Here is a 17,455-nt window from a genome sequence, read left to right as displayed (position 1 = left end):
GAGAAAACATAGGTATGAGGGGGTGCAGATAGGGTCAATGCAAGCAGGCTTTTCCCACTGAGCTTAAGTGAGACAAGAATTCGAGGACGTGGGCTAAGGCAGATTGGAAGATGGCAAATGTCACGCCACATTTTAAAAAAGGGATGTAGACAGAAGACGGGTAACTATCAGCCCAGTTAGCTTAACATCTGTAGTCAGGAAAATGCTTGAACCTGTCATTAAGGATGAAATAGCGAGACATTTAGAACAAAGGGGTCCAATCAGGCAGATTTAGCATGGATTCAGAAAGGGCAGGTCTTGTTTGACAAGAACCTACTCTGCCATTCAATGAAATCATGGCTGATCTGATCCTTGACTCAACTCCACCCACCTGCCTTTTCCCTATATTCCTTAATTCCTTTTATTTAAAATGTAAAAATCTATTGAATGTAAGCCTGATGTCTTCCCTAAACCTTCCTCCCTTCACTTTGTACAGACGTCCTCTGGTGTTGAGAAAAAAGGTGCTGGCTGGCTGTCGACCTTAAATCTATGCCTCTCACAATCTTATCAACTTCTTTTAAGTTTCCTCTCATCCTTCTTTGCTCCAAAGAGAAAAGCCCTAGCTCTGTTAACCTTGTCTCATAAGACGCATTCTTCAATCCAGCCAATATCCTGGTATATCTCCTCTGTACCCTCTCCTGGAAAGAGTTTGAAAGAAAGGAGCTTCAACCTGAGACTTTAACTGTGTTTCCCTTCCCACAGATGCGGAGACCTGTTGAGCATTTCGACTATTTTCTGTTTATCTTGTAGGTTTTCAAGTTCTGCAGTTCTTCACATTGACACCATTAACTCATCTTTTCTCATGGAGATTGGGCCTAGAATTTCCACTCCAACAGATTAATATTTTCTCATCCAAGAACATATCAAGGTTTCTCCTCAACCTACCTGTGCAAACTTGTCAACAACAACAGGATCTTCATTTCCCAGAAGGTGATAAATCTATGGAATTCACTGCCCACTGAAGCAGTGGATACGACCTCAATAAATATATTTAAGACAAGTTGGATAGATTTCTACATATTAAGGGATTTGTGGAAAAGGCAGGTAGGTGAAGATGAACCTCACATCAGCTCAGCCATGATTTCATTGAATGATTGAATGGTCGGATGGCTGACTCCTGCTCCTATTCCTTATGTTCTTAGAAGAAATTAATTCAAGCAATTTGTGGGCACACAGGGGAGGTTTAATTAGGCAGAGCTTACTGCCTGATCTGCACCAACTGTGTGAGGTGGTGACAGTGGACAACGTTTAGTTCCAGGGGCAAACATCTCCAGTGACCTGTCTTACTTGACCCACATCATTTCAATGGCCATGAAAGATTAGCAGCACCTCTGTTTCCTCAGAAACCTGAGGAAATTTGACATGGTCACCTGCATCCCTTAACCACTCCTACAGGGGCACCATTGAAAGTGTCCTGTCAGGATGTATCTCTGCGTGGGACGTGAACTGTTCCACCTAAGACCTCAAGAAACTCCAGAGGGTTGTGAATGTGGTTCAGACCATCACACACACCCCTCCCCTCTATTGACTCCAATACACACCCCCTCCACTCCATTGCCTCTGTCACACACACCCCTCCGCTCTGTCACACACCATCTACTCCCACATCAACTTCATCCCACAAATACCCCTCCCTTCCATCACACACCTCTCCTCCATCAACTCTGATACACACCACTGCCCATCAATTCCGTCACACACATCCCCCTCCCCTCCATCACACACCACCCCACCCTCCATCAACTGTAACACACACCCCCTTCCCCTCCACCAACTCTGTCCATAAGTCCCAGTGCCTCAGAAAAACAGGCTCATCCCACCCCGGACTCACTCTCCTCTCTCATCAGGAAGAGACTTCACAAGGGTGAGATCACGCACCATCAGATTCAAGTTGCTTCCTTCCTACTGTTATCAGACTTCTGAACTGACCTCAGAATAATAAAATTATGATGACTTTGCTCTGTACCAACTAATCTCTCCCTGTAACTCTACATTTTTGTTCTGCGTCTTACGTGGTTCTATGTACGAGATGTCTAACTGGTTTGCTCACAAAACAACCATGTTCACTTAATCTTGGTAAAAGTGACAAAAAGTCAACCTTGAACTTGGAGCTGGTACAACTGAGAGAGGGGAAGTGCACTGCTGTGCTGTAATATGGAGACAATCGTGTAGGCAACACTCGTTATCTGTGGAGAGGGCAACAAACTTTCAGCTGCCTCCAGAGTGAGATACATTTCAAGTTTAGAGAAGCAAAAAGACACTAGTGAGTGCAATACTTGTATCTGGAGCACAAAGTGATCTGCTGAAGGACTCATTGAGTCAGGGTGCAGAATTGGGTAAAGACCAGTCCAGATGAAGGCTCTTGACCAGAAACATCTAGTTGGTACAAGTCTGTACCAAACGATTATTCCACCTGGTCCCATCGACCTGCATCCAGACCATCCATATACCTATCCAAACTTCTTTCAAATGTCAAAAATCGAACCTGCACCTCCTGCTGCCAGCTCATTTCACACTCTCACCACCCGGAGTGAAGATATTCTCCCTAATGTTCCCCTTAAACATTTCACACCTTAACCCATTCCCTTGAGTTCTTGTCTCTCCAATCTGAGTGGGAAAAGCCTGTTTGCATTTACCCCTCATAACTTTGTAGGTCTCTACCAAATCTCCCCTCATTCTCCCATGCTCCAGGGAATAAAGTCCTAACCTATTCAGCCTTCCGGCACAGGGGTCGCTCTCCGTACAATGATGGGGTGAATATTCTATGCCATGAATTTCTATCAATCATTGATAACAAGCTACAAATCATTTCAGAGACTCTTCCCTACCTGTTCTGACCCAGAGCTGGTCCGACAGCCTGCAGTTCAAACCAGGTAAGGTGGGGGGTTCAGCAGATGTTCCAGCTGCTCCCTTGCCAGCAGGTGTAACGTGTGCTATTGGCTGCAAATCTCTGGTGGCTAGGGCAGCAGTGGTGAGTGAGGTTAAGGCCGCTGTTAGTGCCAGTGAGGGAGCCATCGATGTTTTCCCCATCTCCGCACGTGGGTGTGTTCGGCTGGCCCCTTGAAGCCCGACGTCTGTTGGGGGCGGGGTCCAGGTTGGCCGTGGAGCAGTGGTGGTAGACTCTTGGGGTGAAGGCATGGAAACGACACCAGTCATTTGGCCCGGGCGCCTCTCCGCCAGGGGTGGACCAGAGGTGATGTGGCCAGACATTGTCCTAGCAACGGCCGCCGTCCTATTGAATGGAGGCAGTGACGGAAAGTGTTTGGCTGCCTCGGGGTCAGTCGTGATTCTGTTGATGAAGCCGGAAGGAAGTGAGGTCACGGAGGTCACCTTGGGGGTATCTGAGATCTTCAACGCAATACCTGAAATCAGAGAACTTGTCAATCATAGGAAAAGGGAGCAGGAAAAGGGCATTGAGCCTTTCAAGCCTGGATCACTATTCAATATGGACATGGTTGGTCATGTGACCTATTTCTGCTCTCTCCTGGAAAAGCTAATCACTCATAGACCTGACCAAGGACGGCAGATCTCCTTCCCTCCAGAACTATGGTGAAATTCATGGAAATTTTTATCAAAATAATATTACTGAGCATTAAACCGCTGTTTTAATAGTTTTATATCTTAAGTAAGAGCCTCTAAACGGTATGGTTGGTGTTGCGGTTAGCACAACACTGTTACAGCGCCAGCGATCTGGACTGGATTATGAATCCCATGTTCTCCCCGTGTCTGCATGGGCTTTCCCCGGGGGCTCCGGTTTCCTCCCACTGTTCGAAATGTACTAGGGGTGTATGTTAATTGAGTGTAATTGGGCGGGATGGACTCATGGGCTGGTGGCATGTTACTGTGCTGTATGTCTAAATTTAAATTCAAGGACCCTCATCACCCAGGCCATGCCCTCTTCACACTGTTCCCATCAGGAGTGAGGTGCATGAGCCTGAAAATGAACACCCAATGGTACAAAAACATCTTCTTCCCCTCCGCCATCAGATTCCTGAACAGACAATGAACCACAGACACTGCCTCACTTTCTCTTCTTTTGCACCAATTTTTAAAAAAATGTAATTTATAACAATATTTCTACCTGTGACACTGCCGCAAAGCAATAAATTTTGTGACATATTCTTGACAATAAATCTTATTCTGACTCGCCTTGCTTGGATATACTCATCCAGAAAATATCCCTTGATCACAAGTCCTGAATGTTCTTAATGAACACCAGCCTTTTTAAGGTAGTGGCCCAGCTTTTATCTCCCTTGTTTGTCAAGAAAGTGCTTCTCAAAAACAAGTCCTCATATTCCAGAACCTTCCGAGATAGGACACTCTTTGCTCTGTCTGTCTTATCAGATACTCTTAAGCATTTTGGGCCCCTTATCTTAGAAGGGTTGAAATGATTTTGGAGAGAGTAGAGATTTTCCAGGATGATTCCTGGAATGCAAGGGCTAACATAGGAGGAACATTTATCAGCTCTTGGACTCTATTCATTGGAGTATAGAAGAATGAGAAGGGATCTCATTGAAACATTTCAAATGCTGAAAAGATTGGACAGAGTAGATGTGAATAAGAGGTTTTCCTTGGTGGGTGAATCCAGGACAAGAAGGCACAGTCTTAGAATTAGAAGGCACCCATTTAATATGAGATGAGGAGAAATTTCTTTAGCCAGAGGGTCATGGATTTGTGGAATTCGTTGCCACATGCAGCTGAGGAGGCCTGATCACTGGGGGAGTTTAAGGGGGAGATTGGTAGGGATCTAATTAGTGAGGGCATCAAGGGATATGGGGAAAAGGCTGGAATTTGGAACTAGACGTAAAAACAATTTAGCTCAGGGTGGATTTGTGGAGCCGACTCAATGGGCTGAATGGCTTACTTCTGTTCCTTTACCTTATGATTTTTGAACAATAAATTCTGATTCTAGCCATATTTAATTTAATTAATTTTATTTACATTTTCCCCGCTGACTTGGTGGGACTCGAATTCTTGGATCAAGCCTCTGACTGCCATTTCTGCACCAGACTCTCAGTGCCACTGCTAGCTTGGTGTGGACACTTCAATTCCCCAGGGGTAGAGAGGGGGCAAATGTCCTTTGAGATTTGAGGTGAACATGCTCTGAGCTCAGTGAGTGAATGCTGAGAGCTGTTGCTTGTGGTGGGGGGGGGGGGGGGGTGGGGAGTAGGGTTCAGCTGCTCCCATCGGGGAAGAGATACAGGAGTATCAGAGCCAGCACCACCAGGCTGAAGATCAACTTCTTCCCACGGGCAGTGAGAATGCTGAATGATCAGAGGAATTGCTAGTACTAATTATCTCATATTCATGAAACAATATTTATTTCTTTGTATAGATGAAATACTTGTCCTGCATATGTATTGTCTATATGTGTGTTGTCCGGTTATATGTTTGCGTGTTTTGCACTGAGGACTGGAGAACTCAGTTTTGTTAGGCTGCACTTGTGCAATCAGATGACAATAAACTTGATTGAACTTGATAAAAGAGAATCATTCAGCATGGAACAGACCCTTTGGCCCATCTCTGACCAAGTTGGCATTCTGGGATAGTCCCATTTCCTGCATACTGGCTGTACCAGTGGGTTACCAGTGGAACTGAGAGGCAAAAAGACCCTTAGGGAGGCTATTCAGCCCACGATCATCCCTTTGGTTCTATTGCCCCCCCCCCCTCCCATTTCCCTGTGCACTTGTTTAAATGGTGAGATCTGGAATCAAACCTGGGGTAGCTTCTGCCAGGTCGCTGGGCACAATCTCCCCTTTTTTATTTGTGGGTGCTACCCCCTCGGAGATAGGCCGAGCTTCGTACACCTCACTTTTGGGATTTCCTGTCCCAGGTGCTGGAGTTCTGACGTCTGGCTCTGCGTCCGCGTTTGACGCTGCGAGGAAGGCAAGGTGAGAAGCCCTCAGAGTAACTCCTTCGACGGACCCGCTCACTGATGGGGACTGCCGGCTAGGTGGGGATGTCCAAGCCCAGACCTCAGAAAGCTGAGATGTTTGGAAGGGCCGCTGTGGCAGGGGTGAAAGTGGAGTTGCTACGTCCAAGAGCTGGTATATTATACCTGGTCCTGCAAAAGAAACACCATTGTGTTAGACACCAACTGTGAAAGAATTCCTTTTCTTATAGATGTAGTCAGGTAAGAGATTTGGGAGGAATAACCAAGGTGGGACACACATGGCAAACGGTAAGAGTGTGATAGAACAGAGGGATCTGGGAATACAGATATATAATTCCCAAAAAGTAGGTAATAAAGAGAGGTTTTGGCACATTGGCCTTCATAAATCAAAGAATCAGAGTTGAAATGTTTATTTGTATCAGACATTGGTGAGGCCAGATTTGGAGTATTGTGTGCAGTTTTGGACACCTAACTACAGGGAAGGTATCAATAAGATAGAAAGAGTGCAGAGAAGATTTACTACGATTTGCTGGTACATGAAGAACTGAGTTACAGGGAAAGGTTAAACAGGTTAGGACTTTATTCCCTGGAGCATAGAAGAATGAGGGGAGATTTGCCAGAAGTATACAACATTATGAGGGGGATAGACAGAGTAAATGCAAGCAGGCTTTTTCCACCTAATTAACCTACACACCCTGTACATCTTTAGGACGGGGGATGAAACTGGAGCATCTGGAGAAAACCCACGTGGTCACAGGGAGAATGTCCAAATCCTTACGGACAGCGGATTCAGACTCAAGTCATTGGCATGGTAATAGTGTTGCAGTAACCATGACATCCCATTCTCAGTCAACATTACTGGTTGGATAATTTCATTGAGGCTTCTTGGATCCTGCAATGTCCCATGTTCAGATATTTTAATGGCAGCAGAGCACTTTGGGGCTTCCAGAAACTTGGTATCATTTTAATTTGACCATGGGATCTCAAATGTCAGACTGACAGGGCAATCCAGGCCACCCCATTGAAAGGAAGAGAATCTAGCATAGCTGCCACAAACATTTTGTTCCATGTCATCATTGTGAGATTGGAAAACTCCATCGATGGGCAAGATTCACGCTGGCAACTTATGAATTAAACTAAGGCTGCTGAAACCCCTCAGCGCCTGATCTTTTAATTCTGTCCAGCACCCTCCACTCAGACAGCAATAAATGCTCCAGGCAGCAGGCTCATTTCGCGGGTACATAATTCTCTTGAACTGTGGACAGCGACCAAGAATGAGGCTTTACTGGAGCTATTCCACTTTGCCAGCCCGGCTCCAATGAAGCAGCAGCAACTGTCCCAATCTGTGCCAGTCTCAGGGGTGAAGGAGAGAGGCAGAATCCAGGCTGCGTAATGTCCCGCTGCATTTAACCAATCAGCTTTGTTCAGTCAAGTACACTGACACGCTGGGTAAATCTGACACAGGCACTCCCTGTGATTACAAAGTGGTGAACTTCAATGTTCAACGTCAGGACAGATAACATTGGACAATGACATTTGGGTGTATTTTATGGATTTTGGTCTACTGATTGTGAAAATTACCTTCACATTTTCCTATCACGTACCGTTTTTTAGATATAACTTATTTTTGTGGTTTCCTGTCATAATTTTAACATGCTTCAAGCTACAAAACCATGAAGTGCAGCGTCTCATTGAAAATTCATTGTCTGCATTCGCCCTTGAACGTCTTCCCGGCTGGTCTTGGCGCAGTCAGTGACGAACACAGCAAAAGGTTTCACCAGGACATTGCGACTATGGAAAGGCGTTATCAGGGCATCTGGAATCCATCAATCCTGGCCGACTATTGTTGAACACTGACATGTCAGGTACTAAGTACTAACGAAAACCAGCAGCAAAATATTTTTATGTCAGTTGAATAAACACGATGTGTCAGCATCATGTTTCAATTAAACGTGCTAAATGAAATAAAAGTCCATTTAATGTTTCTCCAACTTCCTACGTGATGCAGTAAATCTGAAATTATCTTTGATTTCAGCTTGAAGTTGTCGATCATAATCCCCAATTTTTTTTTCAGGAAGCAAACCTTTTGAAAAAAAATTGTCAAGTGTAATTTGACAATGAACTGTACTTGCTCTACTCCCATGACTGAACAGCCAAATACTGTTCCAACTCCATCTTCAAGTTCACCAACCTCACCACAGCAGTGGGTCGGGTATCAATAACAATGAGGCAAGAAACACGAATGTCAATGAGATTAAGTTTAGATATACAGCATAGTAACAGGCTCTTCTGACCCACGAATCCATGCCACCCTCCTGAGCTCCTGACGCCCCGACCGCGCACTCTCCTAGGCCCCAGCTGCCCGCTCTCCAGAGTTCCTGACACCCCAGCCACCCCACACCGTATCCTGTAATAAAGTTTGTGAAGTCAAAGCATTGTGCAATTGTTACAGATCAACACCTGACAGAGCTAATTTGTACAGCCTTGACCACGTATCAGCCAGTTTTCAATGACTCACAGCCAAGATGGAGACTCACAATAATCAGTCAGGATTTTGAAAATATTGGTAATGTATCTGTGTATATTTTAATTATTGAAACCAATACAAATTAGCTGTTTAAAAACTAAATGCATGAATAAATATTATTATGTACTTGTATTATATAAAATTTTGGTAACAAAATATGCACACACATGAGAGTAAAAAGGTGAATGTAATATTTTTTCATGCCTTGTGACTCTCAGGCATCTGAGGTTTACTGTGCATGGCTTGAACGTAAAGCAAGTTTGGCCACCCTGCCTTGCGCACTGATCTTTCAATGGATTCTCTCATGCATGCAAGGGGATGGGAGAACAAATGCCTTCCTGCTGACACCACAGAGATGAGGCAGAGCAGTGAGTGACCAAAATTAATTACTCATTGTCAAATTTACTAAGATGCAGTGAACAGCTTCATTTTGCATGCTATCCAGGCAAGTCAACCCAATTTTAAGTACAGGTAGAGCAATAATTTTTTTTTAAAAAAGAGCAGGGCGTAAAGCTACAGCAGGTCACAAAGTGCCCCACTACAACAGAGTGCAGGGTGCGGAGAGAAGTAGGGCAGGGACATCATGTTTTGCCAATGACAGGTCCGTTCAAGAGCCCCTCACAGTGCAACTTTAACATCATCACTGCATCTCACAATTAAGGGATGCTTGACCAAGTTTGGGCTCTCAGACGGGAAACATAGATGAACCCCAAGAGGAACAGGGTTTGCCAATTAACCAGTAAACTTTCAGGGAGGAATACTGCCAAGGACATTGGGAATCCATCTTTAGTTATACATTGGTGACACTAGCAGGAACTTCTTGTGTTTTGTAGTCATTCAATCCAGCGCATTCCAGGGTTCACAAAGCACTGAGCCCCACAGCACTTTACAAAGGAGAATTAGATTTGTTGTGTTAACACTGTGAGACATAAAATGCCGTCAACATTTCGGGCCTGAATAGAAAGATGGCAGGAGGTGCAGCAGAAGGGGAAGGGAGAGAGAAACACACAGCCCAACAGGTAAGAGGTGGACACAGATGGGAGGGTAGAAAGGAAAGAAGCTGAGGTGATGGGGGAGAGGGCAGAGGGTAGCTCTGTGATAGGAGAAGGAAGGGAAAGGGGTGGGAAATATTTAATGCCATCAGGTTGGAGGCTGCAAGGCAGAATATAAGGTGTGGTTCCTCCAATTTGCCAGTGGCCTCAACCTGGCAGTTCACGAGGCTGTGGACAGATACGTCAGTGTGGGAAAAGCATTTGGAAATGAAGGGGTTGGCCACTGGGAGGTCCTTACTGATGCAGCAGGTGGAATGAAGGTGCTTAACGCCATGAGGTGTGACTCTGGTGGAACCTCCAAAGGAATCAGTGGGTCAAGTGAAAGGGAGTGGGCGAGTGCTCAAGCCTCAATGGGAACAGAGCAGGCACCTGGAGCACATTAGAGAATGATGTGCAAACACTTGGTAGTTTGCACACTGAAGCTGAGCTGAGAACCGAAGTGGTTGCCACAGCAACGGTTACCCTCAGTAAAATTTGCAGTCAGGAGAGGATTTTACCTTGGAAACAATCACAGGAATTTGCGGTGGCATTTCGCCGTGCGCACAGCACGCGTGGGTGGGCGTTGAGCACACAAAGGAAACCAACTCTGGATGACAATCGCCACCTCACCCCTCCCCCACCAATCACTCAAGAGTGAGGCTCACAGGCATTTGAATCCGGGCGTCCAGTCGACAGGGCAAGCAACTGGTAAAATTCAAGGTCAGACGAGGAACTGCTGGAGGGACTTGTGAAAACACAATGCTGGAGAAACCCAGTGTCCTTTATAGAGCAAAGATAAAAATACAGGCTTGAAGCCTTGTGGACAAAATGTTGGCAGGGCGTCCAAACCTGCCAACATCTTTTCAATACCTTGATGAAGGGCTCAAGCCTTATCTTTGCTCTATAAAGGACACTGTTTAACCTGCTGAGTTTCTCCTGCATTGTGTTTTTACTTCAACCACGGTGTCTGCAGACTTTTCGTGTTTTACTACTAGAGGGACTCAGCAGATCAAACTGAAGGCACTGGTAGAAGTGGTCAGTCAATGTCTCGGGTTGGGCTCCTTTATTGAGACTAAGCTACAACAGAGGGAAACTTGGGAGAATGGGCCCAGAGGGGTGGTAGATCAGCCATTCTCAAAGGGGCCCTACATTCCCCCCTGAGTGGGGGGGGGGGTGGTGAGAGAAAGAACATGGAGAGGGAGAGGAAAATGGAGACAGCAGAGAGATGGAAAAGGTGGGATCACATTGTTTGGGGATTTACCTATCAGAAATATCAATGCTCGTGCCATTAGTTTTAAGGCTGTCTGAAATGTTAGGGATTCTCATATGAAATGCAGAGCTGCTCTTAAGTCCAATGACTCAGATTTTTCCTGCAAAGCTAGACCTTCTGTGGGTGGAACTGACACTACCGCAGAGATCAAATATTTAGTCAGTTACCTTGTATCGTGGATGTGCTCTTGAGCAGATAATTCAAAAGACTGGATAAATAAACCTGTTCAAATTAGCTCACAAGTGTAAATTAATTTCAAGTATGTTCAGGCAAGAAAGCTCATATCATCAGAGCATAAGACCATGGCATGCAGGATTAAAATCAGGCCATTCTGTCCATCGATTCTGCTTCACCATTCAAATCATGGCTGAAGCATTTGTCAACTCAACCCCATTCTCCTACCTTCTCCTCATAACCTTTGATGCCCTTACTAATTAAGAACCAATCAACATCTGTTTTAAATCTACCCAATGACCTGGCATGGTTAGTGTAGCAGTTACCACACCAGCAAACCGGGTTCCAATCCGGCACTGTCTGCAAGGAGTTTGTACATTCTCCCTGTGTCTGCACGAGTTACTGCCAGATTCTCTGGATTTCTCCCACCTTTCAAAGCACACAGGGGAGAGGGGGTGTTGGTCAATTGGGTATAACTGGGTGGCACGGGCTCATGAGCCAGACTCACCTGTTACTGTGATGTATGTCTAAATTTAAAATGGCTTGGCCTCCACAGCCATCTGTGGCAAAAAAAAATCCATAGATTCACCAGCTTCTGGCTGAAGAAAATTCTCCATATCTCCGTTGTAAAGGGATGACCTTTTATTGAGGCTCTCTCACCATTGCAAACATCCTCTCTGCTACCCCTCTATCCAACCCCTTCAATATTCGGTAGGTTTCAAAAATAGTGGTCATGAAACCTCTGGACCAGTGGTTCTCAACCTTTTTCTTTCCACTCACTCACATTTAAAGTAAGGGATTGCTTAAGGCGGTGTGTGGATAGAAATAAAAAGTTTAAAAACCACTGTTTTAATCGTCCCTAATTGACTAGTTATGTGCACGGTTTCAGAACTCCAAAGGAAATGGGGCAATGACAATTTTTCTCAAGCAAAATACTTCAGTAACAATTAGGTCTAAAGTAGTGATTCTCAACCTTCCCTTCCCAATCACACCCCACCTTAATCAATTCCTTACTAATCACAGAGCACCAATGGCAAAAGGATTACTTAAAGTGGGATGTGAGTGGAAAGAAAAAGGTCGAGACCCACTTCTCTAGACTTTATTCAAAAACATCTGCTTCTATAATATCCTCCAGGCTGGAACGTCTGCCATCTTTGGCCACCAGGCTCATGTGTGATGTGATTGCAGCTCATTTATAACCGCGCTCAAAAAGACCCTCAGCTTTAATTTTTCACCTGGGCCCTCTCCAACCGGATGGTATTAACATCAAGTTCTCTGGTTTCTGCTAGCCGACTCTCCATTCTCCCTCCCTTCTCCATCTCTCTGTCTCCTTTCCTCCAGCTCTCCACCCCTTCCCTCTCCATTCACAGAGCCATCCTCCCTCCCCCTACTTGCTGTCATACCCTCCCTGCCTATTACCTCCTGCCAGTGGGACTGTGCACCTTCCCATGCTCCTCCCCCCCACCATTATGTTTGAGGACCTGCCGACATTTGTTCATACCTCACTCAAGCCTGAAACGTTGGTTATGTATCTTTATCTTTGCTACATAAAGTACACTGTTTGACCAGCTGATTGAGGTATTTATTTCAATTACAATGTCTGCAGACCATCGTGTTTTACATGGAAAGGTTTAGTGGGATATGGGCTGAATCAGGGCATATGGGCTGAGCTTGATATGTTGGGCAGAAGGGCTTGTTTCTGTGCTGTAGAACTCTGTAACTATGAGAATGATGTCTGGTATTATCCAATAGTTCTTTATATGGCCTTTAGTCTGGATAGTAAAGGTGTCTCAGAAAGCCTCAGGTTGTGAGATCAAATCCCATGTGCGGTAAATTCTATCACCTTGACCTGTTGTGGGTCAGTGCCCAATATTAAAGATTTTTTTTTATTGCCATGTAAAAAAATAGAAAATGTAATGTAACACAGTATTTCCTTTAGTCTTCCATAAAGCAAAGATTCACCATCAGCAGAAATTGGCCAGTGCCCCTTACAGTCAGAAAAAGAGAAGCAACAGAGAGTTCCCACCGAGTGTCCCCCCTCACTGCCTTCAGTCCACACCATCAGTGACCCAAGCTCCAGATCCAAACCTGACACAATCAGAAAGCCCTCAGCGCCCACTCTCGTATCCCATTTCCAATATCTGGTACCCCCTCAGCTGGTCCCCAGCAGTCCACAGCCTGGTGCGGATGGTGCCTTGAGCGAGGTCGCCAGTAGCCTGCAGCCTGCGTGGGTTCCTAGCCTCGTCACAAATATCCTACCTCCTGTGTGTTCTTTAGCCTCAGAGCCGCTCACTCTGACCCGTAGGGTCATCTCCTCTGTTTCTCCTTTGCGAATGGGGGAGGGGGTGGTCTACCCATTACTCGTGCTCTTCTTCCCTGGAGTCTACAAACCCTCGAGGCTGCAGCCGAACACAGACACCGCCATCCTGGACTCAGATCCCGCGGACACAAGATCTTAAAATAAGCCAATATTGAGACATGCCTAACACAACCCACACAGTTGCCTCACATTGCCCAGGGAAGGGTGCTCCCCAAGGGTTACGTTTACAAATCTTTTCTGTCCAACATGGCAGAGCCTTCATGACCTTGGGTCTCCTGAAGAACAGGCAAAGGTTCACCATGTAGAGAAACACTAAAGCTACAGAAATCTTGGGCAAACAGAATTGCTGGAGGAACTCAACAAGCATCAGACAGTTAACCCTTTGGAGCCCGTGTTTCTGTTTTCAGGGACTACCAACAAGCACACCTACTTTGTGTCCCCACTTTCCGGGACTGGTTTTTTTATCCAACCACCAGCTGGTTCGTACTGTAGTTCATCCATGGACTTAGTCTGGAGTATATATTATGAAAGATTAAAAATGGCCAGAGTCCAAAGGGTTAAAGGTTGCTGAATGCAGCCCAGAACTGTGTCGTTCTGGAGAGATACAGCATGGAAACAAGCCCTTCTGTCTAATGAACACATCAAATACACCCTTTTACACCAATCCTTCCCAGACCCATTCTCCTTTCTGCACATTTCCACCCACTGTCTCCCCCCCCCCCCCCCCACCTTCCCCACATGCTCCAGATTACCTACACTCAGGGCAATGCACAGGGGCTATTTAACCCACCAACCCAGTCATTGGGGGGAGGGGAGAAACCCACACAGTTAAAAGCAGAACATGCAAACTCCACATTGACAGCACTGAGATCAGGACTGAACAACAGGAACATGCTTCCTGTGGGGCACAACTGCAGCGAACAGCAGAGAGTTTCTCTCTGAGAGCAGTGAATCTCTGGAAAGGATGTTGGAAGCCAGATAATAGGGTGGAGTAACAACAACGGAATTGTCAGTGACTTTGTAGCTTGAGTTGGAACTGAACTTGGCGACACAGACATGCGTGTTCAGGGACGAGAGCAAGGGAGGGGGTGGGGGGTGGTTGGAGGATCGTAGGGACCTAACTAAAAACCGGCCACTGAAGAAACCTGATTGGAAGAATGCTGAAATCTCATCGGGTTCAGGGCTGGGTGATTACAAAGGAGGTTTGACTGCAAAGAGGCTGTTTACTATGGGAGGTTGTTTGATTGCGATCTGAAGCAAGGCAGCAAGCCGGAGTGGGTGGGTGACTGGGGTCTTGGAACAGACACAGCAGCAGAACGTCAGGAATGGGTTGTAACAAAATGCTTTCAGGTCTGATGCTCTGTTGTTCTCTGCATGAGTCAAACGTTGGGAAGTGAAAGGATCTGTGTTCAGCTATAAACGTAGAGCATATAACATTACAGGACAGGACAGACCTTTCGGCCCACAATATTGTGCCAACAAATAGCAACCTACTCAACAATCTAACCCTTCCCTTCCTCACACCCATAACCCTCTATTTGTCTAAGAGTATTTTAAAAGTCCCTAATGTTCCAGCCTCCACCAACACCCTGGCAGGGCATTCCAGGCACCCACAACTTTGTGTTTAAAAAAACATACCCCTGATGTCTCCCCTAAACTTTCCTCCCCACATCTTGTACAGGTGTCCTCTAGTGTTTGCTACTCTCTCCCTGGGAAACAGGTGCTGGCTGTCCACCCTATCCATACCTCTCAGAATCTTGCAGACCTTTATTAACTCTCCTCTCATCCTTCCTCGTTCCAAAGAGAAAAGTCCAAGCTCTGCTAAACTTGTCTCACAAGACATGTTCTCCAATCCAGGCAACATCCTGGTACATCTCCTCTGCACCCTCTCCACAGCTTCCACATCCTCCCTGTAATGAGGCAACCAGACTGAGCACGATATACCGACTGTAGTACAGGTCTTTAATCCGGCAACACTTGGATCTGGCCTTTACCAGAAATTGACCCCTAAGGGAATGCTTATTAGCACTAGCACCATCTTCTGCACCTCTTGGATGACATTTGGAAGAGCTAATATACAGCTGAATACAAGAAGTGAACAGGACTGTATCACCAAAATACTCGGCTGCCGTGTAAACAGATTTTGGCGCATTAGCGCTGCTAACAGCGCCGCCCTGGTGGCAGATCCACAAACTAATGGCGGCAGATTCTAAACATGCCTGACCACAGAGCGCTAGATGAGAGGTTAAACCTGTACAATCAGAGATTTAAGTCCATTTTTTTTTCATACAAGAACCACTATAAATTATAAAGTCCACTCAATTAAATTAAAAGCAGCATCTGTGGTAATTGGTGGAAGTATATTGTGCAAAGTTTGGTAGGGTGGGACAGGGAGGACGTTAGGCAGGCATGTGGATGTTATGAAAATAGAGGGCTATATGAATGAGGGACCTGCTGAGTTTCTCCAGCCCTTGGACAATCACAGCGTCTGAAGACTTACTGCTTTAACTCGCTTGTTGTGGATGGGTCAGCATGACATCATGGGCTGAAGGGCCTGCACAATGCTATAACATTCTTATATATATATAAGCTGTGCAGTCTGAACCCTCAATACCATATCTGAGGTTGAATTTTATGGTAAGAGTCAACAACCGCTCGACGCCAGCAGTGGAGGTGAACTATCATTTGCTGGCTTCTGCCCCTAATGCCACAGTTGTGGCATAGTTAGCATAGCGGTTAGCACAATGCTGTTGCAACGCCAGTAACCGGGGTTCGAATCCAGCGCTGTCTGTAAGGAGCTTGTCTGTTCTCCCCATGTCTGTGTGGATTTTCCCCAGGGGCTCCGGTTCCTCCCACCCTTCAAAACGTACCAGGGATTGGAGGTCAATTGGGCAACACAGACTCATGGGCCAATAGGCCCCGTTACTGTGTAGGTCTAAATTTAAATCTAATATTTAAATTGAACTTGCTTCCCTTGGGAAGAGATACAATGAGGGGAGGTGATGAACCATTTGATAGCAGCAGAAGGGGTCTTTGGAATTGCTGATAATTAAAATCTTTCAATTTTATATCAGCCCTGTTTATCCACTAATCAACACTCACTGATCTCCACTCATTCCCCATCACTTAACTGTTCCACCTTCAAAATATCATTCCTGCTTTTGCATCCCTAGGAACAGAAGGAAACTGCTGGGAATTTTATTTACAGCAAAGTAGGCCCCATTTTCAGCCATTGAAACCCGTGCTGCCCAATTACACCCAATTAACGTGCAACCCCCTGAACATGTTTGAATTGTGGGAGGAAACTAGAGCAACCATGGGAAACCCAAGCAGGTCACAGGGAGAAAGTACAAACTCCTTACGGACAGCGCTGGATTCAAACCCAGGTTGCTGCCATTGCAATATCATCACACTAACTCATTGGTTCTCGACTTTTTCTTTCCACTCACATCCCACTTTAAGTAATCCCTATGCCATCAGTGTTTTGTGATTAGTAAGATGGGATGTGAGTGGGAAGGGAAGGTCCTCTAGACCCAATTGTTACTGAAATATTTTGCTTGAGAAAAATTGTCATTGGCCCATTTCCTTTCGAGTTCTGAAACCATGCACATAACGAGTCAATTAGGGATGATTAAAACAGTGGTTTTCAAACTTTTTTCTTTCCACCAACATTTATTGTGTACATGACAATAAATGGAATCTTGAAGTAATGTATTTAAATAGAGGAAGTTCCTGAAGTATAATGGGGTTCAAATTATTCTTTTTAAATTAAGTTTAGACATACAGCGCGGTAACAGGCCCTTATACCCAAAAGTCCGCGCCACCCAATTACACCCTATTGATCTACAATCCCCGGTACATTTTGAACAGTGGGAGGAAACCGGAGCCCCCAAGGGAAAACCCATGCAGACACGGGGAGAACGTACAAACTCCTTACAGACAGTGCAGGATTTGAACCCCCTTCCCGATCGCTGACATTGTAACAGCGTTGCGCTGACCGTGCCGCCTGTCCAGAGAACTGTTGGTAATCTGAACTGTTTGTACGCCCGAGATGCCAACTCCTTCACTTACCTTCCCTCCTCTCAGTGGTCTCTCCTTCAACCTTCCTCTCACACCTTTTCTGACCTATCACCCCGGCCCTTCCCCCAGCCAGGGTCCTGACCCAAAAATGCTGACTGACCATTTCTACCCGTGGATGCTA

At 45.7% G+C, this 17,455-nt stretch overlaps 1 protein-coding gene across 3 annotated transcripts in view; it reads right to left on the bottom strand.

Moving 5' to 3' along the window:
* The window catches only part of kiaa1549la (KIAA1549-like a), a 156,035-nt gene that overhangs the window by 113,562 nt on the left and 25,018 nt on the right, over positions 1-17,455 (bottom strand). For 2 of the 3 annotated variants that reach the window (XM_069903026.1, XM_069903031.1), the window contains exons 2-3: positions 5,756-6,103; positions 2,868-3,401 (exon numbers count right to left, since the gene is read on the bottom strand). In XM_069903026.1, the coding sequence (XP_069759127.1) occupies positions 2,868-3,401; positions 5,756-6,103 (882 nt within the window). The remainder of the gene's footprint in view (positions 1-2,867; positions 3,402-5,755; positions 6,104-17,455) is intronic. The other variant, XM_069903036.1, reaches the window with a different exon arrangement.

This window comes from Narcine bancroftii, chromosome 1, assembly GCF_036971445.1.
Source record: "Narcine bancroftii isolate sNarBan1 chromosome 1, sNarBan1.hap1, whole genome shotgun sequence".
NCBI lineage: Eukaryota > Metazoa > Chordata > Chondrichthyes > Torpediniformes > Narcinidae > Narcine > Narcine bancroftii.
Note: the sequence above shows the minus strand (reverse complement) of the source record. Positions and strands in the feature narration are given on the sequence as shown.